The sequence below is a fragment of the Tachyglossus aculeatus genome, chromosome 9, assembly GCF_015852505.1.
Source record: "Tachyglossus aculeatus isolate mTacAcu1 chromosome 9, mTacAcu1.pri, whole genome shotgun sequence".
Classification (NCBI taxonomy): domain Eukaryota; kingdom Metazoa; phylum Chordata; class Mammalia; order Monotremata; family Tachyglossidae; genus Tachyglossus; species Tachyglossus aculeatus.
The window spans coordinates 16,682,345-16,701,412 of NC_052074.1; the positions used below are offsets into that span (position 1 = coordinate 16,682,345).

Consider the following 19,068-nt stretch of genomic DNA (forward strand, 5'->3'; position numbering starts at 1 on the left):
TTTGTGGCCTGGGATCATGTTTACCAACTCTGCTGTACTGTACTCTCTCAAGTGCTTAGTTCAGTGCTCTGAACTCATTAAGTGCTTAATAAGTACTACTGATCTATCGATTGATAAAGAACAACTTTAATAATAACAGTAATTTGGCACTCTGGTTCAAGCAAGTCTGAGCACTAGAAAAACTCTCAGAGATAGAGTGATGACTCTTTTTTCTTTTATGAATTTAGTTACCTCCTGGTCACACTTTAAACTCTACCTGATTTGGCCCCAACAAAACATGCACATAACATTTCGAGTTGATTATTTACAACTCACCTGGTTTTTACAATGTTCACTTCTTAAACTTTTCCTTGTCTACCTTTATGGCCATCCATGAGAGAGAGAGAGAAAAAGAGGGAGAAAGAGACAAAGAGATACACAGATAGATAAAGGGTAAGGGAGGGGTGCAAAAAGATAGATGCACTCCTTTGTTCAGAACCACAGGCCCTTCCTTGGGTTTGATGCTGTGCCTATGATTCTTAGTTAAAAGCTGCCCGTTTTATGTCATTTTACACCAACGCTTATTCATCCTATCTGGAATCACAACGGGACCTTTTTAAATTCGTCCAGTAAACTCCAGACTCTGAAAATCAGAATAGGTATAAAACCACAACGGGGAAAATGCAACCATTTATTTTTTTTATTTGCATGTGCATTTTTCTGTCAATATTGGTGCTCACAAAACCTTTAAAGCTACAATAACTTCCAGTAAACTCAATGAAGACCTTTAAAAAATATCTAGTGATAAGAAAGTTACAGAAAAGTTTTCATTACACCATTGAAAATGTTTTGAATCCAAAATTCACTTCTATGCAAAGGCATAACAGTTCCATATTCTGGCTAATAAAAAGTTAATTTTTTTACTTCTACAAATTCTTGGTTTAATTAATGCAGTCCTTCATCTGAAATTTCAGGACTGAAGTGTTTCTGGTATCTGAGCCTTTATATTTTAAAATTTCATATGTAGGAACACATGCTTTTGTTCTTTGACTTTAAGGAAACAAAATTCAGGATTCCCTCAGTAGATGAATCTCTTGCCTTGAAAACTCGGGAAAAAATCTACTCAGCAGCAGGTCACCTTACGCTCAGTTTTCTCTCCAGTGACAATAACACATTGTAAAAATCTGCAATGTTCCTCAGACTAGCCAGAGTTTTCATAAATTTCAATTCATATTTATAACAATAGTTCGGGTTGAAGTTTTTTAGGAAAACCTCTATTCAGTTTGGTAAATAATGGCTTATGTTTTATGCATAATTAAGAAGAACAAATAATGATTTTGTAGCACTTCTAAAATTTTAAAGGCAAATCTACATAGGCTTACTGTAACATGCAAGTTCATCCAACAAGCAACACAAAATTTATTATAGTAGTCTTTCATGTTATCAACATTCAAAGTCTAGACAGCAGCACAACTTGTCTATATGGAAAACACATTGTAACATGATCACAAGTAAAGTCAGATCATAACTGGTGAGTTACCACCTTAGTAATTCAACCCAAGTCAATTAAGACTTCCATCACATGACAATTAATTAATACTGTGGTATGGAAGTTAATATAGACTGAAATGAGGAAATTGAAGGACAGCTAATAGACACTCATCCTTGAAGTTCTGAAAAAGTGAGTTTGGTGTTCTACAGCACATAAATCTGGAAACAGTGAACAAAAAATGAATACACCAATCGCAACCTCGATTTTTTTTTTCCTTCTCTTTTCTGTGATTGGATAATCTCATGAAGCCATTAAGGAGCATTCTATTTTTGGAAATGAGTCCGATTCTCCCAGTGAATATATTTCACTTCAGGAAATTACTCCTGGAGTGCAAATTAGGGTCTCTTCCAGGCCACTGGGGTGCCACTGAGCATTCTACAGTTGCAGTATACTAAATTGACTTCCAGTGGCCTGAGAGAGTTAATGTAGCTTACCCAAGTGCCAAGCTTGCAAGGAAAAAGAAAGTGATTTACTTTTTGGGAGAATGTGGCATTCCATCCCCACTCTAGTGGGAAAGTAGACAATACATTTTATGATCGGCATTCCCATACTGTCACCCTGCCATACCAAGGTTTCTGTTAAAATAAGAAGCGTGTTCACCTAAAGCTGAAGGTGATAGAAATTCGGCCAGTATTCTAAATTCTTAAAGGCTTGTTTTTCTCAGAACAGGATAAAAAAGTACGAAAGGCTTTGTTTAAACTCTAAGACACATGTATTACTTCAACTAATACGACTACATGACATCAAAATACTATAAATTATCAAAAGTACTGTACAGAAAATTACAAATTCATTTCAAAATCCATTACACTGCTACAATTAGGGGAAAAAGTGCTTTTTTGCCAGAAAAGTGTTTTGCTTTTTTTTTTTTTAAATAGAAATGCCATGTAGTTTTCTCTTCAAGCAAAATCTTGCAGATTATCCTACATATGTTCTCATAAATATTACCTTTTCACTAGAGCTTCTAGAGTCCTTCTGATTTGCTGGCTAAAGGACTAAAAAAAAATTATGACCTGCGGTAGCTGGGCTCTAAACAACCACTCCATAGGTCAGGAGATGCATGGCTGCATCTCCCAGCAGTAACACGTGATGGGTCTTGATGATCATCAAACCCCTGGAGATCATCTAATCATTTTTTAATTTTTTTTATCATCAGGATCAATTCCATAGCACTTGTTTGAAACACACAGGTTGTTTGTATGGTTCCCACGGTTTCCACTCCAACTCCCAACGGTCTGTCAAGGCCTTTTTTGGGCTCCTGCTTGAACCTTCCATTCAACGGTGCCTAAATTGCCTCATGAGGGGCACAATGCAAGAAGGAGAGCCTGCCAGTTTCAAGAATGGATGCCTTATAAGTTCTTGTGCTGTTGCTCTCTGGGTAGGCTCCCTCACCAACATCATGTCTATGAACCCCCGCAGCACTGAGGAAACCTGTAACATCACAGTGATATGAACAGGTCAAAACACAGATACCTTACCATGTTCTAGCTACAGTTGATTTTTTCCAAAATAGTTCCCCCGAAAAGGCAATCTAGCAAAAGCAGTTGTTTTTAAAAAACATTCTAAGCTTGAAACACACTAGAGCTACGAAGGCGTTGAAATACACAGCCTCCTGACCATTTTTCTTTCTGACATCATTTGTGAAAAATATAAGGAAAACTAAGAATCCAGGCCTGGCAGCTCCAAGGCACAGCACTGCATCATAGAGAACACAGTATGTCAAAGACACTGCTTTTCCAAATAACGTAAGTGACACATTTACTAATGAAAGTCTACAAGCACTACGCCCTGTTTTCAACAATGCAAAGAGATGGCTTAAGCTGAGTCTCTCTACGCAAATGCAGTTTCTAACCTTGTGCAGGTCCTTCACTCTTGGAGGTAAGTTATCACGGATTCTCCGCATCGCCTGGAGAGGAGGCTCATTGAAGTAAGGAGGTTCTCCATCTATCATTTCTATTACCATGATGCCAAGGGACCAGATATCCACCTGCCACATACAATTAGTTGGTTAATTGGGGCAAACACTGCACAAGGCTTGTAATGTTTACTGAAAATGTGCACTCTGCTTCCATGAACAATGTCTTTGGCAATGCTTAAGGCAAACAACAAGTTGTAGCTAACTTATACTTCCCAAGCACTTAGTATAGTGCTCTGCACACAGTAAGTGATCAATAAATACGATTGAATGAATGAATAAATACGATTGAATGAATGAATGAAAAGTCACAGAGGGCGGAGTGTCACCCAACTTCTTTCCAGGGGGACCTAACTTGTTATCCATCTTACATCCATATTTCTTCCACTAAAATAACACCCAAATCATTCCATTCCTTTTTTCTTACACATCTTCCACTGATTACTGATAGCTGCCAAGTAAGAGCTTAAAATAAAGTACTTGTCTGTGACTTTAGGGTTGAACCTTGGTAGAAGTGTTTACTGAAAATAAAAATATCCATTTCTTCCTAGTTTGGCTCTGACTCTATTTCCCAAGACATGAAATATCATCAACTCCTATTCCATCAGTGCAATTTTAGTGCCTCATATTCTGAGGCTCTGAGCATTTCTGAAAGCCTTTCTTCACCTGTGGCCATTAGTCTGGGAAGACAGACTTTATTAAATCTTGAAGCTTTGTGTACTACTACTATTATGGCATTTGTTAAGCACTTATCATGTACTGTTCTAAGTGCTGAGGTAGATCCAAGTTGGGAAGAGTCCCTGTCTCACTTGTCTGATCTCTAGCTCACAGTCTAAGTACGAGGGAGAACATGTACTAAATCCTTCTATAGGAATGAAAGGTCTACTTAAAATGCATATAATTGTGAAATAGCAAAGTCTTCCAACTACAAATGAAACTCTGCCCTATATTCAGAACTTTCTCTTTTTGGGCTCATTTTTCTGCATTGTTTTTCAAAAGCTCACTCACAAAACTCTGCTCCATAAATTTAGATGCAAAGAATACAGAGAAGAATGATAATCAATTACTTTTGATTGAGGAGCTGTGAATCAAAATAAGGAAGAAATAACCACAAGAGCAAACTAAGTACCTGAATCTCGAGAATCTGACAGACTGGCTGTCTGAATGAAGCTTAGTTTAGATAAACAGGCAAAAGGAACTTTGGGTAACTGATAAAATTCAGGGCACACATCTTTCTGAGAGAACTGAATTCAATTTTATCTGCTTATCCAAACCCTGATTATTGGAACTAACCTCAGTCCTGATTTAATTTTGAAAATTGACATCTAGTTTGACTTTACTTCTGAATGATTTGACTTTACTTCAGAATGACTGCCACTCCCTAAAGTCAAAAATCTTTTGGATGTTCTATAATCAAAAACTCACATTAAGACCCTATGTTAAGTGTTGATATATCAATAAATCAGTGGCATTTATTGAGCTCTTACTGTGTGCACAGCACTGTACCTAGCACTTGGAAAAGTATCCTCATGGTTACAAAATAAGGAAACTAAAGAAAACAACAGAGAAGCAGTGTGGCTCTGTGGAAAGAGCACAGGCTTTGGAGTCAGAGGTTATGGGTTCAAACCCCAGCTTCGCCAATTTTCAGCTGTGTGACTTCGGGCAAGTCACTTCACTTCTCTAGGCCTCAGTTACCTCATCTGTAAAATGGGGATTAAGAATGTGAGCCCCTGAGGGACAACCTGATCACCTTGTAACCTCCCCAGTGCTTAGAACAGTGCTTTGCACATAGTAGGCACTTAATAAATGCCATTATTATTATTATTAAAGAAGGATTACAACACATCCTTAGTGATTAGTGGGCTTACTTAGTTTCCAGGTTCAGGCAAATTTTAACTTTATTGTTTTTAAGGATCTTCCAGGGTTATATCTTTTAAGTTCAGGTAATTTTTCTGTCATTACACCTAGAAGGTGCCTGGGGAGTAGAATTCAGGTAACTGGCCCAAGCGACAATGATTTTGGTCATACGAAATTCCTCTGCTCCTCTTGGTTCACTGTGGAAGTAAACTGCCCCAATCATTTCATTTGAGTTAATCATTGTTTTCCCAATTCTGGTAGGCTCTAACATACTACCAAAGAAAGCAAATTATTTTCTGAAAAGGTAGAATGTATGGAGTAAAGTGGATGGTATGGAAACATAGCCTTGGGTATTTTCCAACGTTTTGGCAAATCAATTATGTGATCAGGCAGAAAACACCTTAGTCTAGAGGTTTTTTTTACAAATGAATGCTAAATTTGATTGCCATAGGTGATGGCTGCCACCAGTGATGTGATGGCCAAATGAACTTTTTTTACTTACCTCAGTTCCATAAGGTAGTCTAGATATGACCTCAGGGGCCATCCAGTATGGTGTTCCAACCAGTGATTTCCTCTTTGGGACCTCTTTTGATACTTGGGCGCAGAAACCAAAATCAGATAATTTTATCTGAAAAAGAAATAATGAGATGGAACAAGTTATTTCTGTTTGCAGCAGGAGAGCAAAAATCTATCAGCCTTTTATGAGTTTTTGTTTATGCAGAAGAGAATCAGCCAGGAGTAGTAACTAGGTAACCAACAGCTACTTGCATTTAAGATGAAGTGACTCCCTCATTTAAATTAGTCTCTCTCACAGGTAATTTAAAGGAGACATCAGCCCTTCTGTAATGGTACCTAGCAACCATTTTTCAGCTGGGAAGAGGGAAGAACTGAACCTGTGGACTGGCGGGGCTGGGAAGAGGAGGAGGGATAAGTCATTCCATATAATCAGTCAGGCTCCAGACTGTGCCCTTTGAGGGCCATTACTGCCTTTAGCAAAAATTTCTCATGGCTCTTGCCCTTTCTCTGGCTAGTCTAAGTACCTCCAGGGTGTAAATGTCCTGTGGACAGGGAATGTGCCTCTTGCTTCTGTCCTACTTTACCAAGTGCTTAGTTCAGTGCGTTCCATCCAATGGGCACTCTAAATACTAATGATACCATCAGTATTATTACTTCTACCTCCTTACTGCAAAATTCTGATGTTGAGGAATACAGTTAGTAGTAATTGGGCATGAGAAGGACTAAAGAAAGGTCAAAAATAGACAACTTATAGGCCAACTGTGTCAAGATTTTAACTTGGAAATTGTCCTAGTTACAGAGTGGGCAAGTTTGGACTACACTGCCATGTGCCTGCTGGTTGGAAGGTCAGCAAGAACTTTCCTAGGGAAAGAGGAATGCCTGACCACAAAGCACTGCCTTTTCCTAGCTGGAGAGCTGTCCCCAGTGGCTGTGGGGCCTGGGCCACTCACCTAGAGTGGAATTCTGTCACTCCGTGGAAGTAAAGTGTGGGAATCCTATTCTAAACTTCTTTTCCCAGCACAACCTGCACCTGACCAATTGTGTGTCAACATCTCCCCACCCCTCCCAATGAGCCCTTCCGAGCCTTTCAGAGACCCATTGGGAAAGGCATGGAGGGGTTCGTGGAATCTCATCAGGAGGGCTGGGGAGAGAGTGGGGGATTTTTGGTCAGGGGAGAAAAGTGTGCCCTTAATCTCCCCCTGGCCCTCTATCCCTATCCCAAATCGCCACCTCATCTTTTTCACTTCTGGACAGTCACTGCCAATTTTCCACCCCTCCAGAGGACCCTGGGTCCCAGTGAGAGGGATCTTCCAGAGGTGCTGCTGAAGAAAGAAATATACTAGAGATGCATGTAGTTCAGGGGCAGGGGATGGGAGTCCTCTAGACTGTAAACTCCTTGTGGGTGGGAACGTGTCTACCAACTTTGTTGAACAGTGTTCTCCCAAGTGCTTAGTACAGTGCTCTGTACAAAGTAAGTGCCCAATACATAGCATTTATTGATTGCTTTTAGCCTCAATGGATCCTAAACCCCAAGATCACAAGGGGAAAAACCAGAGGCACATATAAGCAACTTCCAAAGGGAAAATTTGCTCAAAAGATTAGTAAGACATATACACAACATAGTAGTGGGAACAAGAGAGTGCTGTGTGCTTTTATTCACTTAGATATCATCTCTGGCTGCCTACTGTTCTGGTAATAACGCCTCTGGAATGAAAAGGAAGAGAACAGGGCAGGTGGTGAACAGGATAAATAAGGAACATATTTTATGGTTTAAGTTTATTTTCCTTTCCAGCCTGGAGCTTTGGGATAGGAAACATGAAGATATTGAAATAATAAAGAGTTGGTGAATAAGCTGGTAAAGCTTTTTATCAGCACTTTTTTTTTTCTTAATAGCCACATGGTTATCAATATGGGCTACTCTTTCCATGGCTTTTAAAAAATTAGCAAAGTTCTCCATAACAGGAAAAGGGTGAGTACAAATGATACATAGTTTAGAAGCTTGACCTAGTCCTCTGTTGTAAGACTGAAAGTGGTTTTACAAATCTAAATGTTCATTCAAGTACATAGAAAATTTCCTAAAAAGAGACAATTGCACACAACATATCCTCAAATATAGCTACAGTGAAGATAATGAATACTGGAGTAAAACATATAATGAAATATGACACGCAGATCCTGAAAGTAAATCAGATGGTCTGAGTAATTTCCCATTCTGGTTAGAGCTGGGCAACTTTTCCATTTAGGAGTATATTTTCCCCTTAGTGATCCTATTTAGGCTAGTAGAAATCAGAATAAAGGGAGGTCTCAACACCTTACTGAATAAAGGCAGCACTATGAACTAGTCTACCAGAGTTTGCTCATAATAAAGCCCATAAATCACTTCTTAAAACCTCAATTCCATATGTCTAGATCCTGGCATAATGTATGCAAATAGAATTTAGTGAACCTTAAAATAAATAGGAAAAAAAAAAGAATATATCCAGGGTCGGGGGGAAGACTATGGAGCCTTGAAAACAAGAAAAAAGATTATATATTTGTGTAACCCACCAGTGAGTTGTTTTGGGTTGAAGCTAGAGACTGTAGGTACAGAGACATTTGATAAATTTTACCAAAGACGTTTCACCTGATTTACTTCCTGGAGAATCTCAGGGTCCAGGGACGCGGTAAAGTAACAAGGGTGGAGGAAAATGACATGTTAGAGGTTGGGGTAATGAAAAGAGAGGTTCAGGGCTTGAAGCTCATCCTTTGGCACAATATGTTTCATGATCACCAAATCTAAAAGAGTGGGGAGAGGAGGGCAGGAGGGAGGAGCTTTAGAATAGGAGAGGGGGCAGAAAGGAGGAGCTCTAGAATTGTGGGCAAAAGGGGGGCAGGAGGGATGCAATCCAGAACATTGAGGGGAGCAGGAGGGAGGAGATCTAGAATGGTGAGAAGAGGAGGGCAGAAGGGAGGAGCTCTAAAATGGTGAGGGGACGGGGCAGGAGGAAGGAGTTCTAGAATGGTTGGGAGAGGAGGGCAGAATGTAGGAGATCTAGAATGGCGGAGAGAGAAGGGCAGGTGGAAATTATTATGGAACTTGTTATGGTACTTGTTTATCACAACTATGCATAGGTTGGTGTTACAGGAGCAAAGTGTAGACTGGACTGCAGTAGGAGATTAGTGAGGTAAGGTAGGAGAGAGAGAGCTGATTGAGTGCCCAAAAGCCGAAGGTAAGGAGTTTGTTTGATGCAGTGATGGATGTGTAACTGTGGGAGGTTTTTGAGGAGTGGAGAGACGTGGCCTGAACCTTTTTATAGAAAAGTGATCTATTAATGCTTACACTTCTGGGTTAAAGTCATGTAATGAATTCTTCTGAACAATAACTCATGTGACTATACCTTCCATTAAAGATGGAATTGCTGCAGGAGGAAAAAAAGGATTAAATTTAGCATACTTCCTCAAATCAATGCTCACTGTTAAGGAAGATAACCATGGGCTAAATTTAGTCCGGAGATAAATCATATTGACATGAAGAAATAGTCAGACAGTTCAGCTACAGTGATAATTCCCTTGTTTAATGCCACTGAGGGTGGCAGGGAAGGGTAGAGTATGAGAGTCTTGGAACCAAGAGAAAGAGTCTTCTGGAAAAAAGACTAAAATGTGTGTTAATGATATAAGCTTCAATAAACTTGTCGGTTTTCACCACTGGAGTTAGTAGAAAAACATTCATATCTTACCCGTCCATCACTTGTCAGAAGAATAGAGTCACTTTTTATATCCCGGTGAATAACTCCTTGATTATGAAGGTAAGACAGGGCTCTCAGAACTGATAAGCAAACTGTAGCTATCTGTTCTTCATTCATCCTATAGAGCAAATGAGCACATTTCTTGTCAAATTAACAATATTGTCAAGAGAGGAATTTTCAAAAAAGACAATGGAAAGCTACATGTTCTGCTAATGCAGCCCATTTACTGGACTAAACTATATATGACTACAGGGCAGGTCTGGCTGCTTTGAGACCATTCGCTTTGTAAAGGGATGTTACACAACTGTCCCTAACTTTTGCTGCCATATTTTCGATGGCAATGACATAGGTTAGGCAGTCAAGTATCATTCAATGCAACTTTATTTCTCATCATGACTGTTTCATAAGCTCCTTGAAGAAAGGGATTTTGTACATCAAATTATATTGTACGCTCCTAAGTACTTAGTACAGTTCACTGAACACAGGAGGTACTCAATAAATGCCATTGTGCATCTGCCCATTAGCTTATAGCAAGAACTGATTTATGCCCCTCTAGACCATAAGGTCGTTGTGGGCAGGGAAAGTGTCTGTTATACTGTTGTAGTGTTACTTTCCTAGGCACTTAGTATGGTGCTGTGCACACATTAAGAATTCAATAAATATGACTGACTGATTGAAATGATTGATTAGTAAGAATATTTTATTCATTAACCTAATGGGAGTAGGTTGGATGGTCTTGTGGAAAGAGCACAGTACGGGAGTCAGGGTATTTGGATTTTAATCCAGGCTCTACCACTCACTTGCTGGGTGACCTTGGGCACTTAACTTCTCTGTGCTTTTTTTTTTCCTCATCTGCAAAATAGGGATGAAATACCCATTCTCTTCCCTGAAAGACTATGAGCCCTGCTTGGGGTAAATATGATTAAATGAATGAATCTCTGCCCCTGCTCTCTCTCCCTCCCTTCAGGCTCATGTCTCCTCCTGCCTTCATGACATCTCCATTTGGATGTCTGCCCACCATCTAAAACTCAATATGTCCAAGACAACTCCTTAACTTCCCTTCCAAACTTTGCCCTCTCCCTGACTTTCCCATCACTGTAGACGGCACTACCATCCTTCCCGTCTCACGAGCCCGCAACCTTGGTGTCATCCTCGACTCTGCTCTCTCGTTCACCCCTCACATCCAATCCATCACCAAAAAATGCCAGTCTCACCTCCGCAACATCGCCAAGATCTGCCCTTTCCTCTCCATCCAAACCACTACCCTGATGGTTCAATCTCTCATCCTATCCCGACTGGATTACCGCATCAGCCTCCTCTCTGATCTCCCATTCTTCTGTCTCTCCCCACTTCAGTCTATACTTCATGCTGCTGCCCAGATCATCTTTGTGCAGAAACACTCTGGGCATGTTACTCCCCTCCTCAGAAATCTCCAGTGGCTACCAGTCAACCTACGCATCAGGCAAAAACTCCTCACTCTTGGCTTCAAGGCTCTCCATCACCTCGCCCCCTCCTCCCTCACCTCCCTTCTTCCGTTCTACAGCCCAGCCCGTACCCTCCGCTCCTCTGCCGCTAACCTCCTCACTGTGCCTCGTTCTAGCCTGTCCCGCCGTCGATCTCCAGCCCACGTCCTCCACCTGGCCCGGAATGCCCTCCCTCCTCCCATCCGCCAAGCTAGCTCTCTTCCTCGTCCAGGAGACCTTCCCAGACTGAGCCCCCTCCTTCCTCTCCTCCTCCCCATCCCCCTCGTCCTACCTCCTTCCCCTCCCCACAGCACCTGTATATATGTTTGTACAGATTTATTACTCTATTTATTTTACTTGTACATATTTACTATTCGATTTATTTTATTTTGTTAATGATGTGCATCTAGCTTTACTTCTATTTATTCTGATGGCTTGACACCTGTTCACATGTTTTGTTTTGTTGTCTGTCTCCCCCTTCTAGACTGTGAGCCCGTTGTTGGGTAGGGACCGTCTCTATATGCTGCCAACTTGTACTTCCCAAGCGCTTAGTAGAGTGCTCTGCACACCGTAAGTGCTCAAAAAATATGATTGAATGAATGAATGAATGGGGTCGGCACTGTGTCTGATCTGATTGATCAGCACTTGGCACATGGTAAATGTTTAACAAATGCCACAATTAACTAGCTATTGGGAAGGCAGAGTGGTGACATTCCTTTTTTTGGTGGTGCTAGAGAACTGGTAGATAAATATTTTCTTATTTGCTTGGGGATTCTGGTCCAGCTGTAGTTCAGTGCACCTGGATAAGAAATTGGAGTCTGGTGTTCCCTTCTGGTTGGTAGCAAAGGCTACCCTGTAATTCAGGCTCCAAGAACATCACTGATGGGAAGATAGCTTTGAGTAGGTTTAAAGAAAAAAAATTCCAGATTTGGGGCTCCACTTGTAAAAGCTCATAAAACTCTACAAGCACTGAATCAGGTTCCTGTAAAAAAAAAAAAGTCCACATGGATTCTGCATCTAAATAACCACACTGTGAGAAGCAGCACGGCCTAGCAGAAAGGGCAAAGCCTGGGAGTCACAGGACCTGGATTCTAATCCCGCCTCTGCCACTTGTTTGCTGTGTGATCTTCAGTAAGTCATCTCTGTGCCTCAGTTACCTCATCTGTAAAATGAGGACTAAGACTGTGATCCCTATGTGGGACAGGGACTGTGTCCAACCCAGTATCTGCCACAGACCGTATCTACACCGGTGCTTTGTACGGTGAGAAACACTCAGATACATATGTGAGACCACGGAGGAGGAAATGCAGACACACACAGACTGGGTAGTGAACATGGGGACATACTCACAGGCTATGGAAGGGCATCCATAAAGTTACAGCCAGGCTGAGATGGGGGAACACAGTCAACAGAGGACTGGATGTATATCCAGGAAAACTAGAAAGGGCTTGCAGAGCAGCTGTAGGCTACTTGGGGGGCTGAGTGTGACCTGGAGTACCTGCTCCCCTCAAAGACCGGAATGGAGCTGCGTTGAGCCATAATAATAATAATAATTACTATTATGGTACTTGTTAAGCGCTGGCTACATGCCAGGCATTGTACTAGGTGCTGGGATGGATACAAGCAAATTGGGTTGGACACAGTCCCTGTTCCACATGGGGCTCAATCTCGCTCCCCATCTTTCAGATGAGGTAACTCAGGTCCAGAGAAGTGAAGTGACTTGCCCATTCTCCAGCAGACATCCCCTTTATACTGGGAGCTCTAATGCACAAAACTGTGGAACAACGGTCTCCAAAGCCCTTGGCCCCCAGAGTTGGAATCGATAAATTGTACTTGCTGGTATGCACTGATCAGTCATCCCCAGGGATTAGTCAATGCATACCAGTCAGTATGATTGGCTCCAACTCTGGGGACAACTACTATGGAGTGGCTGTGACATTCTCTGCACTTCTCCTGTATCTGACATGCAGCACAGACACTGTCTGCTTTGCCTCACTGTGGGATGAAGCCACATTATGCTTTTGAGAGAGCTCGGTTTATGATTATCTTCAAATGGCTAGTCCAGGAAGACTCTGGCTAGGAATATTCCATAGATAGAGCCTAAGGAGATTCAACAATGACTTCCAGTCAGTTTTCCTGTTCTTCTTGAAAATGGTGATAATGGTGTTATCTTTAAAATCCTATGGCCTTGTCTCAATATTTTATTTACAATTGAAGATAATCCCATGGGGGACTCAATACCTGTGCTCCCTCCTACTTAAGACTTTGAGCCTCATGTGGGATAGGGATTGCATCCAGCCTGATTAACTTGTATCTACCTATGCTTAGAACAGTGATTTACGCATAGTAAGCACTTAACAAATACTACTGAATTAAAAAAAAATCAGAGTACCTTGGTGAGTCTGGCTTTAAAGGACATCGTTTTGACCTCCCCTTCCCCTTTTGGGTTGGTCATTATTCTCTTATTCACTAAGCTACTTATTCTTGATTATCTACCCCAGTGCTTAGTACAGTGCTTGACACAAAATAAGCACAAGCACCACAATTACTATTATTATTGTTATTACTTGAGGTAACAACTACTTCAAAATTAGTTCCAAATTAGTTTATGTCTCAGGAAAAACAGTTCAGTACGTTAAACAGACCCCATGCTCTTTTGGTACTAAATAAACTTACCTGGTATGAGTAACTATGTCTGTCAAAGCACCACCTTCTAGAAACTCCATGACCACCCACAACTCATCACCTACAAGGTAGCTGTTGTACATGTCAACCACATTGTCATGGTGGTAGTCTCTCATTATTACAACCTGAACAAAAGACAGAGAAAGACAACAAATATTCAAGAGTGCTCTTTTCCTCCTTGCATTTAATTCAGATTATGAAGAAGGTAAAAGCCCTCATTTTCTTCCTGTGGTTAACACCTTGCAGTTTGTCTCTTAGAATCTTTATGAGAAGATTATGTGTCCTGGTTTAGCTAGGACAGGCCCAGATTTTTGTAGATCCTAGATAATTTTAGAAAGATGGTGAAATGTCCCAGAAATGGGATCCAAATGATCACTCTCCTTGGCACCAATCTCCAGCAACTCTTGCTCCTTACCACATCTGGGACATAGCAAGATCAGTAGATGCCCAGTTTAGGTGCTGTTACATTTTGGGCATTTGCAGTTTGGGCATTCAAGAATGCTGGAGGCCTTTCACTCCTACACTTAACTTCCTCTCGAATCCCCTTATCATTGTCAAAAGGAAGAACATGCAAGCTGGGGCTGACATCCAGTTTTCAACAAAAATAATATGGACAACTTGTATGCAGACAAAAAGTCTGAGGAGGAGGGGTCAAGGCTTGAAGGGGGAAGTCTGACCTCTCGGCTGACAGCCCCCTGCTTACCTGGAACTCTTTTCCCCTTCTCATCTGGCTGGCCACCTCTTTCCCTGTCTGCAAAGCTCTACTAAAAGCACATCTCCTCCAAGAAGTCTTCCCTGACTTATCTCTCATCTCTCCAACCTCTACTGCATCGCCTAGGTATTTGAGACCTCACTTCCTAAGCAACTAGATACTCACCTCAACCCTCCCCACAATGGAACTTAAGTACATACCTTTAAACTCAGTTGCTTCCCCCTACCTGAAAGACATTTTAGTGTGTCTCCCCCTTCTAGCATCATGTCTACTAACTTTAATGAGTTCTGCCAAGTGCTTAGTACAGTCCTCCTCACAAAGGACTAAGCACTCAACAAGTACAACTGATTGATCTAATGAAGGAAACTTAGAAAACAGAGCCTTTTTAGAGAACAGCAAGAGGGTGACTTCAGACAGTGCATCTCAAGTTGTGGAATTTCTCAATGCAAGCTGTAGGTGTCTAGCATTCTGGCAGGCCCAATCTTTTCATGGTTACCTCATTAAAGAGAAGTTCTCTTCTTTGTTGCTTCCTGAGGTCCATTTTCTTGACAGCGACTTGTTTTCCTGTATGCTTCTCTGTTGCAATGCAGACAATTCCAGTTGACCCTTCTCCAATTTTGATGAAGTTGTCCAAGTACTCCCTGGGGTCCCCTGGGCTGACGACCAGCTGTAGCGCAGCTCGAAATTGCTCATGGGACACTCTGGAGGGCTGCTGGTCCGAGGACGATCCCCAACTGGGTGGGGGGTAAGCACTTGAAGGTATACTCGGAGAGCTTGGATAAGAAGCTGTGGAGATGTAATGGGAACTGGATTGGAGACAAGGCTGGTGGTGGTAGGGAGCCGCTTTGTGATACCCAGGGGGATACTGGTAGCCGCTGGTGGAATAGTTAACTCTGTCATGACTTTGAGGTAGTTTTGTTGGGCCTCGGGGGTAGGTGTCTGATCCAGACAGGGGAGGGCTAATAGCCATCTGGCTTCGCTCATAATCCACCTAGGAGGCAAAGAGAGATGAAAACATTAACCCCAGTGGCTTTGAAGCCAATCACTTATGCAATGAGTCATGTTTGTAACCTAAAGACTTGGAGCAGGCCACATTTCTTAACTGGTCTTGATCTTATCCAGGATTTCCTAGCAACAACCTGAATTACCAGGTTATGCCCACAATGCACACCGGGATAGCTCATCTTCCAATTTATTTTTCAGCTAGAAAAAGATCTAAGAGGATCCAGTTTTCTTTTTTTAAGGTAAGTGCTAAGTGCTTACTATGTGCCAGGCACTGTACTAAGCACTGAGGTTAGGCACAGTCCATGTCCCATAAGGGACTCACAGTCTTAATCCCTATTTTCCAAATGAGGAAACTGAAGCATGGAGAATATAAGTGACTTGCCCAAAATCACAGAGCAGGCAAGTTGGAAGACCTGGGATTAGAACCTAGGTCCTTCTGATTCCCAGACCTTTGCTCTGTCCACTGGGCCATGCTGCTTCTAAGACAAATACTACCTTGAATTTTATAGAACTTTCATTTTTTCCAAAATGCCTTCACATCAGCTATGACATTTTAGCTTCACAATATTCCCATGCAGTTCAAAGTGAAAGTTATTGCTATCCCCATTTTAGATATCCATAAACTGAGTCAGAGAGGTTAAAACACAGAGTCGAGTCAGTGGCAGGCCTGAGACTGTGAACCAGATCTTTGCTCTTTCCACTAGATTAAGGTGTTCTACGTATATTTGAATCTTGAATTGATACAATCTAGATACTTTTGTAAGTTGAAGATAGGAGAATGGATTTGCGTCCAGATGCCCTTCATTATTAGCTTGGCCACGAGAAGACTCTCAGATCTAGATTCAAAGTAATTTGCTTGTTCATACTCCCCAATGGGCCTAGATCATAAAAATGCCACTGGAATGTAAATACATTAATTCAAATTAATATGAATCCACAGCTGTTATTCTCATTCAAGTATAGACACAGCCAACAAAAGATAAACATATAATATACATGCAATAATGGAACCAAAATAGGGCAGTTGCAGTGTCAGAAGTAACTGGGTAAATAAAATGATCCCTTGGACATAAAATGAAGGCAATGGATAAATGTTGTGAGCGAGAGTAGCTTTTGTTTAATTCTTTTTTCAATCAATCTTATTTATTGAGCACTTACTGTGTGCAGAGCACTATAAGTGCTTGGGAGAATATGACATAGAGTTGGTAGAAACATTCTCTGCCTACAAGCTTAAAATGGTATTGGAAAATAGGAAAATTTTAAAATCAAAAGTTCCATTTTAGAGTAGCCGTGGCTCTTCCATTTTTATACACATATTTTTTCTCAACAAGAGCAAGGTGTGAAAAATCAAAGGTGGTCTACTGAACTGTTGGACCCTATGGAATCTGAAGTTATGGATGTCATCTTTAGTTGTGGCCATTAAGTCACTCAACATGGTGGTGGTGACACTACAGTGTATCTTAAATGGCTGTTACTAATCATTTCCACCATGAATTATAGTTAGAGATGTGGGATGGCTTGACGAACCAAGTCCACGCAGACATGGGGTGTAAGGCCTACTGGTTGAAGTGCGTTGTTTGGCATCTGATATGCTCTTTTCTGGTTATTTGCTGCCAAACTCCAGTGCCTGAGTCCATTTTCAAATCTAGAGGTAAAACATGATCTTTTAGAGAACATTAATATCCTGTTTTATTTTAACCGGGTTTCAACTGCTCATTAGATATACAAATGAGTAGCAACTAACCACCAACTCTGTTGTATTGCACTTTCCCAAGGGCTTAGAACAGTGCTCTGCACACAGTGAGTACTCAGTAAATACAATTAATTTGTTATCCCAGTCAGAATAAAAGAATATTGACTTGTTTGGACACGCCAATTCCTATAATCCTATAATATTCATTTACAAGTCTTGGGTTGTGTCAATGTTGATCTGTTGGAAGTATAGGCTACCTGTAACTCTCTGGAATGAACTATGGCATTTCAGAGTATTTTTCTGCACTCAATTACTGCTGGTACAGAGTTTCTAGCTTTAAAACTAGGTTTAAGAGAAGCAGCATTGCCTTGTGGATAAAGTCTAGCCCTGGGAGTCATAAGGAGCTGGGTTCTAATCCCAGCTCTACCAATGTATCTGCTATGTGATCTGGGCAAGTCACTCAACTTCTCTGTGCCTCAGTTACCTCATCTGTGAGATAAGGATCAAGATGGTAAGCCCCATGTGGGACATGGGCTGTGTCCAACCTGATTAGCTTATATCTACCCCTGTGCTTCGGACAGTTCCTTGCTCATAAGAAGAGCTTAAATACCCCTGCTAAAAAGCAGTCCCAAATGTCCAAAATCACACAAATACGCATATGAAGTTTTATGGCACCTGGCTTCCATGTTATTGAGGCTGCAGGATTGTTAACATATAGAAGTCCCCAGTGAAGAATTTTTGTTGCTGGCCTTGCTTCCAACAGGGCAAAAACCTGCCCTGGCTTTAGTCAGAGCCTGGACGACAGGGGGAAGATCACATTTCAGAGTCCAAAGGGGTGGGGGAGGGAGGTGGCTCAAACCTTCCCCTGTCAGCAGGCTGACTCCATGCCTATCTCTCCCTAAGCCCCGTAATGCCGCTCACCATTGCCTCATCCACTTCCACCTCCCCCAGAGCAATATCTGCTTGCCACTGCTGCCTTTTCCTCTGCAACACCTCCTCTCCCACGGCTGCCACGAATCTATCCCCTAGTACACGTGCTCACTGCCACACTCACCGCCCCGTGAACAAAGCAATCCCTAGAACTAGAACAAATGTGTGGGTCCTACATGCAGATAGATAAATCTCTAGAAATTATAACAAAATGAAAGTGTGCAATCTCAGAACAGTTACCAAAAAAGGCCAAGGAATTTTGACTGCAAAATGGCCCTGAACAATTCTTCCCTGCCACCAGACTTTTCAAACATTTCAAACAATGTAAAAAGATTCCCACCCCCTATTTATCCTTCTGCTGAAATTCATGGTTTGGAAAGTAGAAAACTGTGGTATATCAGAGAAAGATAAAAGACTTAAAAAGACAATCTTCTTGGAATAAGATGGGCACAGAGTTCTCTTTCTATTGGCAGTATGGACTACATAGTTTACAGGAGGCTTCCTAATTGCACATTGAAATTAGAAGACTAATTGAATTTACTATTTTTCAAACCACCATGTTGATTGACAAAATGTTTAACTGCAGTGTCACAAAACCACTAATTTCCCCCAAACCCAGTAACAACTGGGGAGGGATTCATCTCAGCAAGAGATTTTTAAAACACAAAAACTATGTGCGAACAGCCCTATTCCTTTTCATGTTGAAGCAGTTAATGACACATGCCCGACTTCCAGTTAATGATTCATTCAAGCTTCTCCGGCATCTTTCTTGTACTCAAAATAAATGAATTCTTGACAAGTATGAAGCGAGATGTTTGCTCTTCTACGTCTCCATTAAAACACTTTCAAAAAGTATGAATGAGGGACGAAAAAAAAAATCGGCATTATCTGAAAATGAATAATCCCGGTTAACAACAACAGAAATACCCTCGGGCAATGAGGGCAACATCTCCAAGGAGAGGGTGAGACACGGGCTCACAATGTATCACAATTACAAATAATTATAGCAATGAATTCATTTAATCAATCAATTTCA

General features: G+C 41.3%; 1 protein-coding gene across 4 annotated transcripts in view; it reads right to left on the minus strand.

Annotated features, from left to right (window-relative positions):
• Positions 1–689: 689 nt before the first annotated feature.
• Positions 690–19,068, minus strand: part of PAK5 (p21 (RAC1) activated kinase 5) — a 232,499-nt gene continuing 214,120 nt past the window's right edge. For all 4 annotated transcript variants that reach the window (XM_038751594.1, XM_038751595.1, XM_038751598.1 and 1 more), the window contains 6 exons: positions 14,901–15,395; positions 13,684–13,817; positions 9,536–9,662; positions 5,806–5,931; positions 3,384–3,518; positions 690–2,962 (listed from right to left, as the gene is read on the minus strand). In XM_038751594.1, coding sequence (XP_038607522.1) covers positions 2,807–2,962; positions 3,384–3,518; positions 5,806–5,931; positions 9,536–9,662; positions 13,684–13,817; positions 14,901–15,395 — 1,173 coding nt within the window. In that variant the 3' untranslated portion in view covers positions 690–2,806. The remainder of the gene's footprint in view (positions 2,963–3,383; positions 3,519–5,805; positions 5,932–9,535; positions 9,663–13,683; positions 13,818–14,900; positions 15,396–19,068) is intronic.